At 39.0% G+C, this 21,642-nt stretch overlaps 3 protein-coding genes across 5 annotated transcripts; 1 reads left to right on the top strand and 2 right to left on the bottom strand.

The window, feature by feature from the left end:
* Positions 1–348: 348 nt before the first annotated feature.
* Positions 349–6,777, bottom strand: LOC140947907 (uncharacterized). 3 transcript variants are annotated; one of them, XM_073397124.1, is made up of 7 exons: positions 6,562–6,777; positions 5,695–5,849; positions 5,310–5,404; positions 4,616–4,680; positions 3,250–3,342; positions 2,710–2,915; positions 349–1,849 (listed from the first exon to the last, which is right to left on the bottom strand). In XM_073397124.1, the coding sequence occupies exons 1-6, from the start codon at positions 6,773–6,775 to the stop codon at positions 2,767–2,769; spliced, it is 771 nt and encodes a 256-aa protein (XP_073253225.1). In that variant the 5' UTR covers positions 6,776–6,777; the 3' UTR covers positions 349–1,849; positions 2,710–2,766. The 3 variants fall into 3 exon arrangements, with proteins under 3 accessions (XP_073253225.1, XP_073253227.1, XP_073253226.1); XM_073397125.1 differs by lacking the exon at positions 349–1,849 and adding an exon at positions 2,485–2,571; XM_073397126.1 differs by lacking the exon at positions 2,710–2,915.
* Positions 6,778–11,097: 4,320 nt separating this feature from the next.
* Positions 11,098–14,729, bottom strand: LOC140948780 (uncharacterized). Its single transcript, XM_073398044.1, has 6 exons — positions 14,498–14,729; positions 13,426–13,497; positions 12,733–12,811; positions 12,190–12,251; positions 11,725–11,797; positions 11,098–11,528 (listed from the first exon to the last, which is right to left on the bottom strand). The coding sequence occupies exons 2-6, from the start codon at positions 13,480–13,482 to the stop codon at positions 11,107–11,109; spliced, it is 693 nt and encodes a 230-aa protein (XP_073254145.1). The 5' UTR covers positions 13,483–13,497; positions 14,498–14,729; the 3' UTR covers positions 11,098–11,106.
* A 725-nt stretch (positions 14,730–15,454) lies between these two features.
* On the top strand, positions 15,455–21,237 carry LOC140948224 (uncharacterized). Its single transcript, XM_073397445.1, has 7 exons — positions 15,455–15,979; positions 17,588–17,667; positions 18,674–18,768; positions 19,134–19,206; positions 19,478–19,536; positions 19,872–19,944; positions 20,912–21,237. The coding sequence occupies exons 1-7, from the start codon at positions 15,672–15,674 to the stop codon at positions 21,130–21,132; spliced, it is 909 nt and encodes a 302-aa protein (XP_073253546.1). The 5' UTR covers positions 15,455–15,671; the 3' UTR covers positions 21,133–21,237.
* The last annotated feature ends 405 nt before the right edge of the window (positions 21,238–21,642 follow it).

Genomic DNA, 21,642 nt, shown 5'->3' with positions numbered 1-21,642 from the left:
TGCAAAAAAAAAACTATGTGGTTTATTGGTGTTGAAGTAGAGCAAGAGACGAGTGCACCCCCTCCTAAAAAAAATCCTGGATCCGCCCCTGATACAGGCCCTGGCCCGCCGATAGTTCAAAGATCTGATTTTGCCATCCACCGGATAAATCGCTATCCAGTGTTATGATTTCCAATAATTGCGTTAACCAGTGGAAATCGATTTATTTAGTGCGTAGCACTACCTAACTTCTGAACAACTTGGGCCAAAGGTTAAATTTTGTAATCAAAGTAAAATACTGTCCATTCCGATTGTAACACCCGAGTAAAGAAACAGACTCGTAAAATACACAAGTATCAGATCTCATCGTTAGCGTACATAGTGAAACTTTATTGAGAGTATAGGCATTAACCGTCACTTTGACAATGATAAAAAGGTCTCTGTCCTTTATCGACTAGTAACTCTTAGCTTGACGTGATTCTAGTTCACTTCAAAAGAAAGATGCCACTCACGGTTTCTCAAACTTGAAAAAACTATCCAGTTCAGTTCGTCAAATTTTGTCGTTAGTTACCATGTCAATCTCATCTGAATCTACTCTATCCTAAACCAATCAGAGACATTTCTCGTGTTGTTCTATTTCACCAAGCTAATATTTTAAGAATCCTTTCAATTTCTAGATAATATCGTACGTTGCCAGATATTCTATTCTATAATTGTCTATTAATGACTGTCATTATTATCAGATAAATATTTTCGGTATTTTTTGCCCCTTACGGGTATATGTGGGTAGGTACAAAACTACATAGCAAACTAGAAATTCTACAGAAAGGCACTTGCCTTGCACTTGCCTTATCAATCAACAGTCAAGAATAAATAAGCCAATAATAAAGTTGAAAGATATAATAATAATAATAAATGTTCCAAGTGATTACTTCTTGATAAATGCAAAACCTTTGTTTATAGTGGGTTCAGGTTAGTTTATAGGAACCCCACTTAAATAATGACAAACAAAACCTAAAGGGCAAGAGGTAAACTAACCTGTTCCCAGATCTCCTATTTTCTCGCTAGAGATCGTCGAGCGCGCATATGGAAATACAATCCGCGGAGTATTTATTGACAAGAATTGCCGAAAAAAGGTCTTTGGACAGGCTAGAGGTAAACCAGTTGGCTATTTATAAGCATGGCCAGAGAGTTGAACTTAGGACTTAAAAGGAAACAAACTACAGTAGAGGGTTACTCCAAATCGTCTGAGCACTGGTCTTGAACTTGAGTTGTGACTTCTGTATTGAGAGCTGATCATTAATTTTAGCCATGCCCTCTCCTGTACTACCTTGATATACCAGGATATGGTTGTAGTTACAACAAGAAGCGAGCCTTATCTCTTATATTCCGTGTTGTTTATACTTCGCAGTGGTGAATCAACACCTCCATAGGGTGAAATGAAAATTTAAGAAACCACTCGCCCTCTGGACAAGCTTCTGCTAAAGCAGTTGTGCAGGCCAATCAAACCCCTTTTTGACAACATTTACTTTTATACCTCAGCAGATGTTGCTTGCCTTCGGGACAACCCACAAATATTACTACAATATGACAGAGTTGACCTGGCCTGTGGTTCCCTGCAGTGCGCTGGCTAGCTATAGTGGTCTCAGTTTCAGCAGTTTCGATGAAAATTGAGGTGGGCATTGGCCGATTGTTATTGGTACCTTACTATCTTATTCTAAATCAGGTTTATGGCTTTTCAACATGTAGGTCTTGAATAAAAAATGTTTTTACAAAAGCAGCCTTTCTTCAGCTGATCACAGGAATGCCATTAAGAAAACCAACGCCAGAGAGAGGAGCAGGAAAGAGGATCCTAAATTCCCTGCAGCACCTGAGAAAGAAAAGAAGACATGCCAGGTATTTAATGCAAGTTATCAAGATGCAGTTTGATATATGCTGTGGATTATACTCTTCATCATTTAGGAAACTCTTTCAAGTCTGGGAATGGAATGGTAGCCTACGTAGCTGGAAGGATTGTTATTCCTAGTACTTTCTTGGTGGTGGAGCCATCACCTGACACAAGTTGCAAAGCTGCAAGGGAAAAGTGCACGCGACAATCCCGAAAGGTATTGTGGGTGGTTTTGAGTTCACTGTTCTTCAAAGAAATTTGAAAGAATGGCATGAGAGGCCATGGACGTATGTTTGCGAGTGCTAAAGGAAAGTAACCATAGAAGATTCGACAGCTACAGTGTCAGGAACAGCGTATTGATCATATCCCATATTACCTTTCGGGATTGTCGTGTGCACATTTTTTCTGACAACCTTTCTCGAAATAGCTGTATAAATCATAATGGAACAAGTAGTGGCAGTCATTTGGCATCATTAGTTATAGCTTATGAGGTATTTAGTGATCATGCTTTTCACAGGTGAGAGAAAAAGAGGAGTTCAGAAAGACATGGAGGACCCAAATTCACATGAAGGTGGTGTAATGTATAACGCTAAGTTATGGTAGAAGAAGATTTTTACCTTCACACAGACAAGTTTGGCACCCTTTTTCGTCACGCAAATAGTTTCCACTGGGACAGGGTTTACACTTAAACACTGGACACTGATCTAGACGGAACAATTATTCAGAGATAAAAATGACACGCCAAAGTAGGATCACAAACTGGGAAGTATCGTTAACTGTATACGACATTGAGTCTTCTTACTAGCAAAATACTGTTTAATAATTATAATCATTTGACTTACTGCATTCCCCCTTGTAAGACACGGTAATGTTTTTCTGATCAATACAAGCTTGACGTCTCATATGACAGAGATTGCTATATGTCTTTTCATCTGTTCCACATACTGGAGCATTATTTCAATGCATGCAATGTCGCATTTACATTCTGCTGTGGTCTGGTTGGCAACACAGTATCCATAGAATGGACATGTCGTGTTAGCACACGGACCTGTTATCCCACAAAAGGTTATTGTCAGAAACTCTGAATAACAGTTTCTAGGCAGGTGGGGATCCACACCAGTGTCCACCGTTGTATGGAAATTGGTCAAATTTTTTTTTTTTTGGAAAATGGTTTGGATAATTTTTTTCTTCAAGTTTCTAAGCATTAGAAATAATAATATTCTCATTGAACTGCCGATTTGTAATGCTTCATCCGAGGAGAATGGAATTGGCCAATATCCTGTGGTACCTTGTGGTAACTAATTAAAAGGAGAACTGCGTGTAAAAACAAAACTAAATGAAAACATTGTGGAAAACGGAAAGAGAGGTCTGACTGCAAATACCTCCACACTGACAAGTTTGGCATCCATAACTGTCACGCACATAATGGCTACCACTGGGACATGGAAATGCACAGTGTGGTAATGGACAATCATCTGTTGTGGAGAAACCAATAATAATTAAAGAAATAAATGACAAAATTTAACTCGATCCATATAAACACATGAATTCAAAAGACAGCTACCTAATAAAATTTCTGCAGGCTTTGGTTGTTCAAAACTGCTAGCAGGAGCACTTTTTACCGTACATTAACCACTCAGTCCAGGACCCAGGGGTGTTACTAGGGTTAATTTTTGCTGGGTATGTGCTACTGGCCTCTCAGAACCCCTATCCCATTATAGTCTATTCTGTGGACAAATATAGACCCCATCCTAGTCACTTTTGGGAAAATGTAATTTTTGCGATCCCAACTTAGTAACTTTCTGTTTATGCATCTATCTTATAAAGCCTTTTAACCAGGTCATCCTGAGATGAATTGACACATGTTTACTTAAAGAAGTAAAATTCTTCCCATTTTTAAATCCGTACCTACAGTGAATTTTATGATTCCCCAATCCCGAAAATGTGTGATCCCATTCTGAGTTACTCTAATGAAAATGTAACCCTATTATAGTCAATCCAGCCCTGAAAATGCGACCCCATTCATTGGCACATCCCCATTAGCCTATTACCACTGTTACTAGGAAGTACACCCCCCCCCCCCCCCTCCGATTAAACATTGATACTTTCAATGCAGGGATTTTTCCTTCAAATGAATTAACATGCTCATGTAGAACTCAAGATCGCAGATTTTAGCAATTGGTGTCATTGGCTAAACTGCAACAACGATAGTTTTGGATTCCTTCTCTGGTAATTTGCTTGGTTGTCTTGTGATAGTTCTGTTTAGGCAGAAATTTTCCAAGTTTCAGTAAGTTGTAGGGTTAGCAATCCATCTTGCTCCTGCAATCATAGCATGAAAGGTGAAAACGAACCAGACAAATAATTAATAGACAAAGGTCACTCCTCCCTCATAATTATTTTTTTTCTGGAGCTATGTGTCCAGACCCAACCAAGTTCTCTCTTGCTCAGCTCTCTCACTCCATGGGGATGGGTAGGAGAGAACCTGGGGATCTAGGTTGAGAAAGTGTCTGTATTAGTGGGATGTCCGAATAAAGCGGGTTGAATGTTGAGAAAATGTAACGGCTTTCTTTCCCCAGGGACAAGGCAAACTGTGCATAATAATGAGGTGTCCGCATAATCAGGTGTTCAGAAAGTGGTGACTGAATGTTCATAAGTAATTGTCTTCTTGCATAACATTTTCTAACCAGTATTCTAGTAAAAAATTTAAAGTAGCAAATATGGAAATAGCAGGGGATTTTTCTTACTTACATGTTAGGTGAGCAGTAAAACCCTCAAAATACCAAAGTGGGTCTGTCTGTTGCAAAGCACTTGCCCTGCAAAATGTTACAAAAACCAAGTTCATTACAAATTCAGTTACCGGCATATTAAGGCTGAGTTAAGTTAACCTTCAAATTAAACAAGTCCAGGCTAGGAGGATATGTAAGGATTGATTTTCTTTTAATTAATTCTTTTTCGAAACAATTTTGGGCCAGATCCTCTTTGCACCAGTAACTTTATTCTTAAGACGCTCTTAAAATTTATTCATGTGTGGTTGCTATGGTTACTTATGCCATGAGAGTCTAATGGGTCACTGTCTATCAGACAGAACCTTTGTCAAGCTCCATGGTCAGATGTTCATATTGCTAATCTTAGCCCACCAAAATGTTACCACGGTCAGTGTGTGTCCTTTGGTGCAGGAGGTTCCAAGTTCAAATCCCAGGTGTTACCTCATATCCTAAATACCCATAAAATTGAGCACTGATGGAGGGGGGGGGGGGGGAGGGTGGTAAAATGAGCAAACCATCAGCTGGGGTTTATCGCTGAGTTTAAGTGTTGTTACAAGTAACAGACATAAAAAAGAGCCCTTACCTTTACCTTTTTCACATTGTACGACAACATTGCTGTAAAATATTATGCCAAGGTTTAATCCAGTTTTATCCATTATTTAATTGTGAAGACTAACCTGAAAGTAATGTTGCCAGCTAAAAGACTTTCTGGTGCCCTCCACTGTAGCTTAATACTGGTCCAGTTCCCAGATAAAGTGGAGTTTTGAACAACCTGTTCACATATCATAATGAAAATTATTTTAGTCGTATAGTAGAGTCTACAAGTCAACTTCTTGACATTAGCAAAAGATATTGATATAAAAGATATTGTTCATCATGGTTAATGTGTATAAAGGGTTTTTTATTGTTTGACTCAAGATAGTCACTTACGTATTAATCGAGATGTTTCAATAGTGTACTGCAGGTCTTCATTAGGTGTTATAGTGTCCATTTACTCAGTGTATGCTTTCTGAGCCAAATGAAAGAGAATGTCATTTGATTGCTCTAATCTCTAGTACTTACTTTAAGAGTACTGCAGTTAATCTGTTCAACTCCTGCAGGCAAATTCACAAAATAGCCATTGGGGTATGCTTTCACAGAGTTTTCAGCAGAAATAATAAATCCAAGAAAGTTTCTCATTCTCATCTCATTTGCCAAATAAGATCCATTGAGATAAACTGAAACAAAATCATATTTACTGTTTAAGTCTACGAGATTATTCACAAAGCTTAAGGGAGAGCAAATAGTAAACATGTACATTCCAACCCAATTTATAACAGACACTGAGGGGGACAAAGAAAGTGCCCACGTTAACAGGGTGTCCATACATGACATAATTAAGTGGGTTGAATTTAGTGAAATTGTAAGGCCTTACTTTCCCCACCTCCCTTGCTACTGTTCACACTCTGTCACACATAAGTTGCCTAGTCCCTGTTCAGCATCTTCCCAGGCCTCCTCGGTCAATGCAGTTCGGTGACTTATCCGCAACTCTTTTGAGCATGCGCTAGCTTTCGTCACCTAGTTAGGCCAGGCCCATAAGACACTTATCATGATAATTCGCCTTTGTCTTGTCAGGAATTAAAGTTAATCCTGGCCATGATTTCCTATTCCGATTTTGGTCGAATTTTACTTTGTAAAACTGTAATCATTGCTCTTTGTAGCGCTTTGTTTGCATTGTATACAAACTTTTCACAACACTAGTGGGGCAGCATCAGTGATTCCATATTAGGAAGAAAATTTTGATTTATATGAACAACTAAAAATGTGTTTCTTCCAATTCAATCTAGCTATCAGCCATCACAAACATGCAGGTCCTGAACCCCAATCCCAGTGTCCTAGTACAATGATATTTAAAATGGTTACTTTGTTAAATCTACTATTAAAGCCTACCTGTATGAATACTGTTAGGGATATAAGCAGGTACTGACTGCCCAGGATATCTTCCACTGACACTTAAGTCATATGGTAGGTTATCCGCCAAGGCAAGCGGATTAGTTTCTGGAAACCAGGTTCTCATGGTGGCACAGGATGGTACACCTGTACAGTCCACCCATGCAGAAATAAACAGGATGAAGACAACAGCAATTTGGACTTGTACCTTCATCACTGCAGTACAAATTAATTGATAGAAATTTTTAACAAATGATATTATTCATGCAATAGTCAGAACAATAACAACTGTTATTCCAAAAGGGCCAAATGGAATTAATGAATAATTTATTATTCCATTTGCACCTTTTGGTTTTGAGATAATGGTTGTGACCAACTTGGAGCTTTGCTCCATGATTGTTGGCCATTTTGCACCTTCTCCGAAACAGGCAATAGCACTTTAAACAGGACAGTTATCCAAATAAGGCAAAGAAGTTTTTTTGAATACACAATTCATAACATACATTGGAACAGTGACCAATGACATGAGAACGTCTAGGGCATTTTGCATATAATACCGAATGCTGAATGTCTCTGAAGTTTAGTGACTGGGGTTAGGAATTTGAGTGAATTAGGGTCCATTTATGGTCATTAAAATGGGCAAACTGACCTGAAACTTGATTCACTCAATTTCTTAACCCTTTCTTAACAAACTTCAGAGCAATTTGGAGGCCATTCGGCAGCCATTCAGCATTCTAGAAAATATACCCCCTCTTGACATAAGAAACCTGCAAAATGCATTCTGTTCTACATTAGCTAGGTGCTAGAACAGCCCAGGTTTGCTCCTGTATAAGTGGTAGGAATACTCGTCATTAGGGGTAGAATGAAGTTTTGGTCTCACCAAATTAAGGTGTAACTCAGGATGGAATGGCAATATTATTGGCCATGGTTGTGTATAGAAAAATATCCACATAAAATCCTTTAGGGGTCAAATAAAGCCTGAGCCACACACAGTCTACCCTAAAATTCCGAAAATAAGCCCCTCCAAATATAAGCCCCCCAAACTCGTAATGCAAAAAACCCTCCGTTGAATCGCCCCTCCGAATATAAGCCCCCTCGGGGCTTGTACTTGGAAATTGCCCCCAAATACAAACTAAAATAAAGCAAAAACGGTCAATTTCCTTCCAACTATAAGGCTAGCCCAATCGATTTTGAAACGCAAATTTCCCTCCATAGATAAGCCCCTCAAAAAGGGCCTTTGAAAAATATAAGCCCCGGGGCTTATTTTTGGATTTTTACCGTATTTCCTTTGGGGAGGGTAGGCAAATACATGTACAGTGCGGTCAACTTGGTGCTGTCAACTCTCCAGGAAAATCTGGGAGACTCCAGATTTTGGACCATATCTCCTGGTCTCCAGATTAGAGTCTGATATCTCCTGGATAATTGCCAAAAGTGCTATTTCTTATAGACTTGACTTTCCGACCATAAAATTTCAAATATTTTGCATTTTTTTTCTCATAAATTCTGGCATGCCACTGTAATTTAAGAAATAATGTGGCTGAATATGAGCTGTTTAAGTGCTATACACATCGACCGGAATCAACGAGCATTTTTGGCGTAAATGACATCATTATGTCATTTATCACTTCTTACCTAACAATTCTCAATTTTTCATGACATGGGGAGATGACAGCCATGTCAACTCTCCCGGATAATATCCTGGAGACTCCAAATTTTGGACCGTATCTCGCAGTTTCCAGTTTAGAGTATGAAATCTTCCAGATAATCGCCGAAGTTTGCCATTTCTCAACTTTCCGACAATAAAACTTCAAATATTTAGCGTTGTTGCAGAGAACACTCTGCCCAAGGGTAATTAGACGATTTAGATAAACAGAACGACCTTGGGATAAAAACTGATCGTTGATGTTATTTACACAAGTAGTCCCACTGCCTATACTATCGTGTCAGCGATATGATGCCTACGTGAGCACGCGCCTGTTTGAAGTGTTTGATATTGAGCAATGAGTTCAATCCATGAATTGATTAATCACTGATTTCTCACCTTCTCTGTGTATCTGTACAGAGTAAGGTACGTAAAATGACATAACAATAATAACTGGTCCTTTTTTATCTTGATTAAATTGATTTTTTCTGCCGTGTTTCGTCGTTTATGGTGGATATGCTTAGTCAGCTTGTTTTATACTAAGCGATAATCTTACTAAAAACTGAACCGTGGGCAGCGTTTCGGAAATACAGTGTCAAAAGAAACCAATGTGAGTGTAAGTCATTGATTCCTTACCTTACCTTTGTAGCCTTAGAAATCAAGGCAGTTGCGAGTTTGTGCGAGTTAAGGCGAGTTTGCGTCCGAAGGTCTTCAAGTCTCCCAGTAACCCTCACCCTAACCTCGTCCCCAGGGCTTTGGGTGGGGCGAGGTTGCAGGTAACCGAAGCTTACCCTAGCTCGGTGTGAGACCGGAATTCCGGTTGAAAATCAAATGATTCCCCCCATTTGGGAGGAACGAAGTACGAGCTCCCCTAAAAACCGTTTGCGTTGTGGAATTTTTCCACCCCTTTTTAGTCTGTTTAGCTACTTTGGATATAGTCGATAAATGCTTTGTTACAGTTCTATGTTAACATGTTATACACAGGACTTCCACCCGGGCGGGTGGTTTCGGTAAGCACTCCTTGCTTCCTGTGTGTTGATTTTCCCGATCCGATTTTAACGATTTCTTTCACTCCCGAGTTTCCAAAACCAGTGAAAACTTAGGAGTGAGAGAAATCGCCATACTAAAATTGGCTGAAAATGGTTTAAGAAAATGCAATTCAAATATTTTTTTCCCTTTTAATTTCGATTTGTGCCAATGGAGGTTGAAAAAGTATTGAATGATAGTATAGTAATTGAGGAATGCCTACATGTATTGTAGCTGTCTTAGTCTACTGATTTCCACCACCCTGTGTTTTTCAATTCCGACTTGATTTGTTCAGTAACAAATTCCAATTCTCTCTAGTAATGTAGTTGCAGTCAAAATGTGAAGAGTTTTTTGTAAGCTCGTGAACTACGGAGGGCTCACGTCCCTCGCCCTCGGTAATCCACGAGAGCGAAAAATTCTACACATTTGTGACTCCGACTATACTACTTGGGGCGTGGCAAAGATCCACGGCACCGGCGAGTGGCTCCGTCTTTTGTTGTCCCTACTGCGTTTTCTGTGGAAGCAGTGGAGGGAATATGTTGAAGTATCAGATTCATCGTCTGTGATCATGTCCTTAATTCTCCTACTTTGTTTTATAAAGTATTGATATTATAAGAAGAAATTGGACGCTGATCACTCTTAAGGTGTTGTTACACGAGACGATTTGCAACGATTTTTAACACAACACATCATTTCAACAATGTTGCGACATTTTTTCGAATGGTTGCAACATTGTCCCGACATTGCTACGCTGTATTGCGCAAAAACTCGTCGTTGCGAATCGTCCCGTGTAACATCACTGGGGCCTCAGGGTTTATAACTGCGACAAAAGAAATTCGCACAAAACTCGACATATGTTTCCCTTATGTGGGAGTGGCGGCGTTACCTACGTGGTTAAAGCCAGCTAGTTTGTCTTGGCTTACAATGCAAATTGTTTTACAAACTGAAAGGAGGTATACGCGGAATATCGCCTTTTGCGAGGGGGCGTGACTTCAACTCGCGCGTTGTACCTGTGCGCGCAAAAACTAAACCGTGTATCAGCGTCTTACGTGTATTAAAATACACTGCAACTATAAAACTAAGCTCCGTTCATATTGAAGAATACTATTCTTCTGGAAGAGAGAAAAAAATAACTTCCCTATAGTGAGGAGGGCTAATTAAGCGCGCCATTGCCAATTCGAGTATCAAATTCGTGGACGAATCAATAAAATCTATTTAAGGGAGTTGTGTTTCTACGTTTTACTTCTTACAAAACATTTTTCGCTATGTTTTCCATGCACATAATATTCTTAGGGTTTCTCCAGTTACGTTCCAGTTCATCTCAGGAGTGGTAGTAAAATACATAGGACTATGCGTCTACAAAAGCAGCATTGATTTTAGTGAATTTTTAAGTCTACAACTACTACTGCTGCTGCTACTATGCCAATGTCACTGTCACTACTAGTACTACTATTGCTGCTGCTGTTGCGGCTAATGCTGCTGCTAATGTCACTGTCGCTGTTATTGCTACTGCTACCACTACTACTGCTTCTGTATCTGCTACTGCTACTGCTGCTGCTACTACACAACTACTTCTACTAGACTACTACTACTACTACTACTACTGCTACTACTACTACTACTACTACTACCACTACCACTACCACTACCACTACCACTACCACTACCACTACCACTACCACTACCACTACCACTACCACTACCACTACCACTACCACTACCACTACCGGCCACTACCGCTACTGCTACTGCTACTGCTAATGAATGCTACTACTACCACTTTAAGTGATACTAGAACTTAGTACTTTCTATTGCTATTGCTACTGTTGTTACTGCTGCTACAAGAACAGCTAAGGGACGGCGCGGTTTTCAGGAGCTTAACGTATAATCCACTCTGGGTGAATCACAAACTCCCGTCTATTATGCGGTAAACAAGTGTGCTTAGAAAGCCTTGGTAACCGCTCCTGCACCTCCAATTGACGAGTGATCTGGGTCATAGGAACTACACTACGTTTAGGGGCTCGCCAATCAGGCGCGATATCGAACTCGGTTCGCATTTCCGCTCTACCAATGATCCTCCCATTTTTATGCGCCTTGTTGTGCTCCTCTTGCCACCTCACTTTTCCCCACTTTGTATGACGCGTTTCCATGGTTCCAGAATCAGTTAACTTCTTGGCTTTAGAAGAAATGTTTTTTGAGAGTAGACCATTCTTTCCCGGCTTTATAAAGACTGTAGTTGCTTTCTCTGGACTGGGTTGATTGGCGATGGACCGAAATAACTTCATGATAGCTTTTTTCTCTGAGAGAAATGGAAACAATGAAATTAAATTAAATTAAATTTAGGGCCGTTTTCAAGGAAGCACGTAGCCTGTTTTAGGGGTTCAGACTGTTGGGATGGTGCAACGACTGACTTCGCGCCGTACTCCTCTATCTAAACGCCTGGAACATGTGGCGACTCAAACTCCATTTCTATGGTGACTACTTCGGACCCATACCTTCTCCGTCGGCCTCGTTGAGCCACTCCCGAACACGTGGTGCAACTTGGGGATGAAAACTTTCCCTCAGAACCTGAAACAATGACAAATGTGCGAGACCATCTCTAAACTAAAATGGCTCTTGACAATAAAAGAATATGCAGTGTAAAATATAAAATGACAAACTGATCCTGACGACAGGGCGATGAAGAAGGAAATAAAATAATAATACAAAGTATTTGCCCGACATTTCCGTTTGGAAGACAAAACCTTCTGAAGCCGCTGTTTCCAAACCGAATTATAGGAAATAATTAATATTATCTATATCAGTAACAACACTAAACTCTTCCCGTACTCTTTTTCTGATTTCTCTAAATCTGCGCCTGTCCTTCGCCATATAAATTATTTGCAATTTAACTACCACACTTAAACAGTGCAACAGCAAATTGTATTTATTATTACAGTTTGATAAGACACACCCCTTACCTTGTCAGTGGCTTGCCGTTCTTCATCTTTAATCCAAAACTGTTTAAGAACAGCTAATTTTTCTGCAATAAAACAATCAACGACAAAGTTCGCTCACCCTCATTTTCTTAAGTTGCTTACTTTCTCAGAAGATATATCATGAAAACAAGATTTTGAAGCTGACATGTTTCACGCCTCCTCTTGAGATCCAGAAATTTGCTACCATGGTAACAAGACTTCAAAATTCTCCTCACTCTTGTCTTGCAATTTTGTTGCGCTAGACATGTTGTTGGGAGCCTTCTTGTTACAACCCCCTCCTGCCCGGCCCTCCTCTGCACCCCAAATATAAACATATCTCGCAACGCTTTCGTTGCAGCATTCAAGGATATGGAATTGATTTTTATTTTTCTTCTAACTTGTGTCGCAAAGTTAACAATTACAGTTGCGAGAGAATTGCAAGAAAGATTGCCCAGCATAAAATGCTTTGAGATGAAAGCTCTTGTTTAAAAAGGACGAGCCTATATTTATGTGGTAAAACCGAAGGTTTCAGTTTAATGCCCATACCATCATAATTGTGCTTTCCAGATCGCAACCAGTCGTGTGCTCGGCGAGCTTTCCTTGGAGAAAATAGGCGAGGTAATATCTACAAATAAGAATAAAAGGTTACCATTCAAGTGAGTCTTACACCTTTCCTCTTAATTTGAGACCATTCAGTTAGATTTGCACATAAGAATTTCTAAAAAAAATCTGGCATTTGAGAGAACGAATTTTCGTTGAAGGTGCTATTTGAGTTAGATTAATCCTTGCACTAAATTTTCACGACTTTAGTTTTGTCAACTAACATTGATAAAAGAAATACAATTCGCATCTCAAAAGATATTTCAAAGCAGCTGCAATTTTGAACGGCTTGCCCTTTAAAATAATTTTTTCTGACGAAAAGCTGGTGTTGAACACATCCGATTGTTAATCTCCTGATGTCTATTTTATTTTATTTTTTTTGTTTTCACCAAAAAGTTTTTTCAGTCGACCTTGGTACAATCTGAGCAAGTTAGAAAGTTATTTAGCTCATATTTATCTACATCACTGCGGTCAATGACGGAAGTTTTTTACTGCTTCAATTATCTCCATGCAACTGTATCTATATAGCTAATAGACACGCTCCCTAACGCACGATAAAAATAGAACCTAACAGCTGACTTATTCCATTAGCGTCATTAGCTAAAGAGCCTATTACACAGCATTTTTATATATTGATACCTCTTCTTCTTGGTTCTTTTGTAGGTAGTTAAAACGTGGTTTGCTGCAGTTTTCCATCACAATCTTGATAGGCTATTTTAAAAAACAAGACAACTGTAGTTTTCAGTCAAGTTCTATACTTGACTCGACTTAATTTCATAAAGTTTCCCAGAAGTTTTAACTTGGCATATCTCAGAAAAAAATAGGCTTGAAGTGCATATAAAATATCGAAGAAAAGTTAGGTGATCCATAGGCAAGATAACTAACCTGCAATCAGGGTCTTTTTTTTGTTTTGTTTTTGGAGGAAGGGGGGGGGGGGGGCGGGAGCGCGAAAGTCGGCAAAAAAGGGAAGAATTAAAGGACCGCCTAGCCTGCGAAAACATCCGTTTCTCCTCGAAACGTCCCCATCGGCGAAGAGCGAGGAGAAACGGATGTTTTCGCAGGCTAAGGACCGCCTGATCGCAGGTTACAAGACAACATACATATAAACTCATTTTCCTTCGACTATAGGTCAGTATTTTCTATATAAACCTGCCAATTTCTTGTGTTTAATGAATGGCATTCTGATTTCGTAGAAATAAAATAAGTTCATCTTTAAACTGATTTGTGGACTTTTATGAGTAGTAAACAAAGTTTGACACACGACTTTCATTAACAATAACGCTATTCGAAAAAAATTATTCCCGGGTAAAACTGGCTAATTCAATATCAACACTAGTTTCGTCCCCAAATTTTATTGTTTTCTTCGCAGTTGCCTAGGAACCGGAAGAAAAACTGAAAAATATGGGAAAACTGCATCAAAGTTTTTCTATTCTGCTAGAAGATAATTCCAGCGAAGTCTACTTTCGGCGTTCCTTTTTTTCCAAGTGACTAATAGATAAAAAGAAGATCGTGCAAATAAATCAACTGCTAAACTTATCAAGTATATTATAGCGGAGCACTAGCACCGTAATTTTTAATCACTTAAAAGTTGGGTAGCTTTGTTGACTTGCATAGCAAATTTCAGATCACAACTATGGACAAGAGAAGTTGCTTTACAGGCGAAAAACATGTGAACTTTGTTTTCAATTTAGAATGAGGAAATCAGACTTACGCTTTTCCCACTCGATTAGATACCACCGACGATGGATTGTGGATTTGTGCTGTGGCTCAGTGTAGGAAAGCTACTGTAGCACAATTGTTAAAATTGAATCAATGAAATATTGTTTAATGATTTCAGCCACTCACAGAGCTTGACGTTTAGTTGTTCTACGAGCTCTTAAGAAAAGACTTTTTTAAACGATTAATAATTAACAAAGGCGAGGGAGTCCTCAAAATTAACGAATACTTGCTAATGGCCATTGTCACTGAAAATGGAGGTGCATATTTTTAATATTCTACAAGCTTTGACTTCTCAGCTTAGCTTTTTTTATCCAAGCTCCTATCGTATTAGCGTCATAAGAGAGGTTTAATAGGTCTTGGCGGCCAGCTCCACTTCTTTATAATTAACCTTTTGAAGAATTAAAAGGACACAGCATTTTTTAGCATTGACATAATTAACGATGGAAAGAATTTAACCATAATCGTGGCCTCTCGCGAGAATATAGTAAAAAACACGCGAAACCAAGCTAGCCCGAACTAGGAGTTGTTTTGAAACTTTTAGTGCTTCAGAAGCGAATTTTTTTTCTTAAAATTATTGTGGTTCCAGAAACCTTATACCTTCATTGTTAAAATTAAATCGAGGCCTTAAACTGCCGGCAGCCTTAATTAATAAAAAAAAGACAAGAAAAAAATGCTTTAATACGTAAGATCTCGTGCAGGTTGAAAATCGGTTGAATATCTTGCCACCCTTTACTCGATTCACAGTATATTTTTTCTTCGTGTTTGTAAAGAAGGTCATATTAGCACTATAAATAGTTTTCAATATAACAGTACGGTTCAGTTTCATCGTCAATCAATAATTAATTAAATTCACGCTCAGCGATTTTAATGAGTGACGGACCAGGTGATCGACAAAGAATGACAAAGTCAACTTCATGAGCCTGCATAAATTAAATACGGTAAGTTACCAAGCAATTACTTGTTGTCATTTGGAGAGCGGTATGGCGCACTGAAAGTTTCTTGATTTTCCGCTAGTTTCCCTTTTTGTACAGGTTGCTTTTGACTTCTCTGGTGAATTGTCTTTCTTCCCTAAGAGATTTCTGTTCCAACCAGATAAAAAGGACTGGACTGATTTTGTAAACAAACCTCTTTACAATTCAACAGCGATCGTTAACGAAAAGGAAAAGATGACGCACATTTTAACAAATCCGGGCTATCCAAATAGCCTTCGCTTTCGCTCCAAGTCTGTTGATGTACTGAGAGAGCACGAGAAACGAAAAGAGGGACTTCCAAAGACGGAATTCGACAAAATTCGCAGCCTTTCTCGGCAATCTTGGAAGGATACTTGGCAAGACCCTGGAAATCCGCTGCCTCGCGTGAAAAGCAACCATTTCGTTACCACATACTCAACAACTCACAACTACAGAGCGCTTCGGGAACTTACTCCTTGTCGTCCAACCTCGCCGACGAGAAGAAATAATCCACATCCAACAAGGTCTGTAGTGCTTTTGTTTGTCGAAGTGTTTATAATCAACCTATTGACAATAGGTTTGGCGAGTTACCTCGAGGACAACATTGGGCTTTTATTTGGTTTAAGTGGCAACATTGTATGGTATTGAGAGTATATAGTGTTTTGCAAGGCTTTGTGACGCGACTGCCGGCAAAGAATGTTCATATTTTTATTATTTAAATTCTTCATATTATACCCGGTAGTTCGGGAACGCTAGGATCTCTCCTGTTCTGGGGCTCTAAGCACATAAACCGGGCAAGAAGGGGCAAGAGGGTCTGGGATTTTGGGTGCCTGGGAGGTAGCGATGGATGATAGACACCGGTAGTATTTTTCAACAATAGCTTGTCCCAGCACTCTAGATTCTGGTATACCCTCTAATTTGGGGGTTTTGACGGTTATCATTGACACTCAAGTGAACGTATGACATATGAAAAAATGAGACGTCACTCATCACATAGAGTTCACAATCACTGTAAACAATTTTTCTTTTAAGGCTGGTTTTCACTAATGTAGAGTTAGAGTCAGAGTCGTAAATAATCAGAAGCGTAAGATGTTACAATCTAGCGAAAACAGCGTTCTGATTCCAGTTAGTTGACTCCGTCACTTACAATCAAGTGAAAACTAGGCTGTCACAGTAGCAAGCAAAAGCAGATGAACTAAACGAATCACAAAGCATGGGAACGTGCATTGTGATTGGTTTATCCTTCCGCTTCTGCTTCTGACACCGATAATCTGGTTTTCTCTAGATTGTAAGTGACAGAGTCATAAACAGAGGCAGAAGAAAATGGAAACATTCTGATTCTTCTAACCCCAATTCCATGGCACTTATGACTGCTTATGACTCCGACTTTTGATTTTCACAAAGTCATAAGCACTCTTGTGACTCCGATTACGACTCCAACACTAGTGAAAACCAGCCTTAAAGGTGTCTATCATGATAAACTTTGTGGTTCTAGAAAACTTATAATATCATAGGCCTCAATAGTGTACTTTGTTCGTATGATCATACACAGTGGAACCTTAGCCTGCGTGGCTGGCGTTTGAAAGGGAAGGAGAAGGGGATTTCTGGCATGGGAGAAGTGTGAAAATGTCCCCCGCCTGTGGTCTCCCCTGCAATTCTGCGCAGTCTCATGCCCAAATTCTCTTCCTCTTCCCTTTTGATTGAATGCCTGCCATGCAGGCTAGTGGAACCCCAACTAATACAGTGGCGGATCCAGGGGGAGGGTCCCGGGGGGGTCCGGAATCCCCCTATCAGATCTGACGCTTGTTTGATTCTGAAATTCTTAAATCGACAGGATTGTATATCTCTTTTTAATTGGCTGATTTTTTTAATAAAACAAGTGTTGCATTTGCCACTCTAAAACTAAATTCCAAGGATATTAAAAAATGTAATGTTTGAGGGTACCCCCCTGTGATCTGGACCCCCCAATCAAAAATTCCTGGATCTTCCCCTGTAATATTGTAATTTCCACTTGTAAAAGTTTTATTGAGTTCATACATCAGGTTAATTATCTACTAATTAATACTGTTCAGAGAGGAAAACAGTGTTTTTAAGATTCCTTATTTCTTCTTCCTACTTGAATTTTTCTGCAGATCATTCTTGCGTCTTCAGTTGAGAGAAGCTAAGGGGTTTCCTAAAGCAAAAGAAAAGCCTGGACAGGACCCTTATGATGGTAAGCTATTGATAAGTTGAATACACAGTCAGTCAAGTTGTTCTTCATTCAGCATTAAGGCTAGTTTATCTGGCCCTGGTTGTAAAGCGCTATCCACTGCATAAATCACTATACAAGGGATAACTTTAGGGACAACAATAAATTGCGTTATTCACTGGATAAAGATTTATCCAGTGGATAGCATTATCCACCTTTAAAACATTACTGGGCCATGGAGGATGTAAGCATTAACATGCTGTGAGGATCTTATGCAGTCTCATTATGACCATATAAGTGTCTTGAGTTAATGACAGGTACTTATGATCAGTGGCTGATCCAGGAGATCTGGACCCCCTTTGTGAAAGCACTCATAGGGCCTAGCCTGCATCAGAGATGTAATTTAACCTTTGTTAGTAACATCTACAAAGCAGCACCAAGATCCTAGTTCTGGACCCCAAAGGACACAACAAATTCCTGGAAGTGGGTTTCTAATTTCCTTTCATCTTGACTGGCAAATCAACAGTGGCTTGTTGAACAGGCCAACCATGGCACATACTCAAATCCTGGTACACAGGTGGGGCCCAGAACAAGGATTTTGGTGCTGTTTCGCAGATGGACTTGACCAGAGTTTAGTGTCCTCTGTGGTGCAGGCTAATCATCAGCCATGCCAAGAATTTTAATCGATGACTAAGTGAGACTATTTTAAGGTTCAAGTAGCAATAATGAAATTGAACTTCTCAGTAAGAAATAATGTCCACATCCCTTCAAAAGGAAGAAAGCATGAGTACACAATTGGAACAAAATGAAAATGTCACCAAAATTTTGACCAAGATAAAACTGAGAAAAAAAATATTTAAAATGAAATTAGCACATACAGTGTATGACAATCTAAGAAACTATTTTATTTTTCTATGCATATAGATTAGTGTAGCTACCTGCAAGCATGTCAAAATTGTATCTCAAACTAAAAAACAAGTTAAAAATGTAAGTAAGAAATATCTATGATTTCCTAATGTTCCTATTCTAGTTGGTTACAAACCAGATGAACCAAACCATGCCCAACAGACAATGTATTACACCTTATGGGAAATGAAAGATATGCAGAAAAGAGGAACAGATGAGGTAAAACAAAAATAATATTCTTTAAGTGCAGAGAAAAAGAGTAATTAAAAAAAAAGTCTAATACACATTGTATATGGTCCATAGGAAATATAATTAACAGGAAGAGAGCTTACTGCATCTGTCACAATATTTTATTGGCACACAATAAAAGTCAAACCCTGTTTATATATAAAGACACTGAAGGAGCCAAAAAGGTGTCCTTATTAACGGGCTGCCCATACTAAGTGGATTAAGTTTAGGTAAAAATATAACCGCTTTCTTTCCCTAGGGGCAAAGCAAACTGTCCTTAATAATGAGATGTCCACAAGTTTTCAGATATGTTGATCTAAAGGCTAAATTTAAGTTCCATTAACATTTATTTCTAGGCCCTAAAAGCTGTCATGAACCCAAAAGCCATACCAGCAACGCAAGCCTGGGTGAAAAATGCTTCCTTGAAAGGTATTTTTATTTGGTAATCTGTTCATGCAGTAATAATACACAAAATAATATTATCACTGACCTGGAAGTTTTTGTCATTTTTAATCGTAGTTCTAAATGTAATTTTTCTTGAGATAATGTAATGTAAGTTATCACACGTCTTTGTAATAATAATAATAATAATAATAATAATAGATAATTTTCTTCCGTAAGAACCATTACATGTATTTCAAACAAAATAAGAAAGGCATTATTTGTTTACTGAAAATATTAAATTTTGTCATTTTACCAGACAAGAACATTGTCACCAACATGTTGAATGAAGCATGTGACTCAGCTGAAATGGAAAAGGTAACAAAGATATTTACTTAGACACCATGCCAGTTTGTTACAATAAACAGTTTAAGAAAGTGGAAAGGATCCTCGCAGTTGTTTTAACAACCTGAGCGGTTGAAAAAGGGCCTGAAAAAATTCAGGCTTGACCAGGAATCAAACCCTGGCCTTTGTGATGACTGGGCACAATGCTCCATCCATTAAGCTAAACAAGCCAGCTGGTGTGCAGGACATTTATTTCTTTATACGCAGTTAAAAATATGAGTCATTTCCTATGTTTCTATTTAATACATGCAAACAGTTTGTTTATGAACAGGCCCTTAGCTCATTGTGATTTTCCTTCACTTGAACAGACAGTTTCTACAACATTCAAGCCTGATGTTGTCCCAGCTGTTAACCGGTGGTTAAAGAAAGCTGGAAATGAAGGTAAACTAGTACTAGCTTGCCCACTGGGGTGGCTTTTAAGACAGAATTGACTGTATCTTGTCCAATTTTGACTTTTCTTTGCTTACACACCATAAAATCACATATACATAAATTATGAATCGTCATCCGGTTCTCAAGCTCAATTGGATAAGAGCTTACAAGTCTGCTGAGTGGCAGGCCACGGTTCAAACCCCGGCTGGACCAACACTTGGGGTCTTTAAATAACTAAGAAGAAACTGCTGCCTTCGTAGTAACATCTTCAAACAGTTAGACTTTCTAGTCCAGGCCCGTAGGAGTAGGGGGGAGGGGGGAGTAGGCCTGTGCCCCCCCTCCACTTTTTGGGTGAAAATTAAAAAAAAAAAGAAGACTACCAATTTACCGTTGAAAATATTGAGTTAATAACACAAGGCAATTTGCCTTTCGATTTTAAAGAATATGTTGTTAGGGCTAATTTTTTTATCATGCCCTCTCACTTTCAAATTCGTTCCTACAGGCCTGTAGTCTCCTCACAAACCTTGCTCATGTAATAAATTTTGTGGGACGTTAAAGAACCCACACTCTCTTCATAAAGAGTTTGGGGGGTAGTTCCTGGTGTGATGGTCTATCTCACATTAACACTCACATTGGGGGGCATCATTACTCATCCCTTCATTAGGGCCTGTTTACATGGAGGTGGGGGACCCCAGATAGGTGAGGTAACATGGGGCTGGCCTGGTCACCCCACCTATCATGTAAACATGATCAAATTAAAAATGAGAGATTATATGGACAGGTGGGTTACCCCACCAAAGTGGGTTACCTCACCTACCTGGGGTCCCCAACCTCCATGTAAACAAGCCCTTAGTTGTAAACTGCACAATAAGCAGTCTGGCAAAGTCCCCTTACCAGTGTTGTAAATCATCCCTGAAATGCCCTGAAGGTAGCAGATAATAAGATATTTACAATTTACAATCTCTTCATTTTGTAGAGCAACAAGCAGTAATGAGGTTAATCCGAACCTTGGCTTCAGATCCAGTACATGAGGGCACAATTGATCCGCACTACACCGGCCAGCAGAACCCAGACCGGTACATCTTAGGAACCTACAGATTACGCCAACCAGATACCAAGGGATTGCATATCAAAGTGCAAAATCGTTTCCCTAAAAAATCTCATTTTCGGGCACATCCTGCCTGGCTGCAGACATAAAATAATTGTTTTTGCTGTATCTACAAACAGTTGCATTACCAGTGCAGAGTGAAAGACACTTTTTTAGCTACTTTTAACATGTAATGTAGCATCTTTCATTGACTCTACAAGAAAAGTGGCCAAAATAATGAAATCAAACTTGCTAAATTTTTACTTAGACGTTTTTGTTCAATTTTCGTTTTTTTTTTTCTGTAAGCAAACGATTTTCACCATGTTCTGGTTATAACAATTTATTGGTTGTTCCAAAAAGTTTTAAAACCTAAAGATATGGGTGGTTATGTGACATCTTTTATTCTGTTTAGGTCTTTTTTAAACTAAAATTTTAACCCAGAACCAAGGATTTTTCCTTTACAGGCTGTGTTATTGGTAAAAAAAGAAAAAAATGTTTTAGTAAATTATGTTAGCATTTTATCTATCACACCTGTACTCCAAGGCCTTGAATAAGTTTATGGGACCTTTCCTTTCTCACAAAGTATTGCTCGTATATCCTGATAGTCAGTAATCTTCTTC

The sequence above is a fragment of the Porites lutea genome, chromosome 9 (assembly GCF_958299795.1).
Source record: "Porites lutea chromosome 9, jaPorLute2.1, whole genome shotgun sequence".
Lineage (NCBI taxonomy): Eukaryota > Metazoa > Cnidaria > Anthozoa > Scleractinia > Poritidae > Porites > Porites lutea.
Note: the sequence above shows the minus strand (reverse complement) of the source record. Positions and strands in the feature narration are given on the sequence as shown.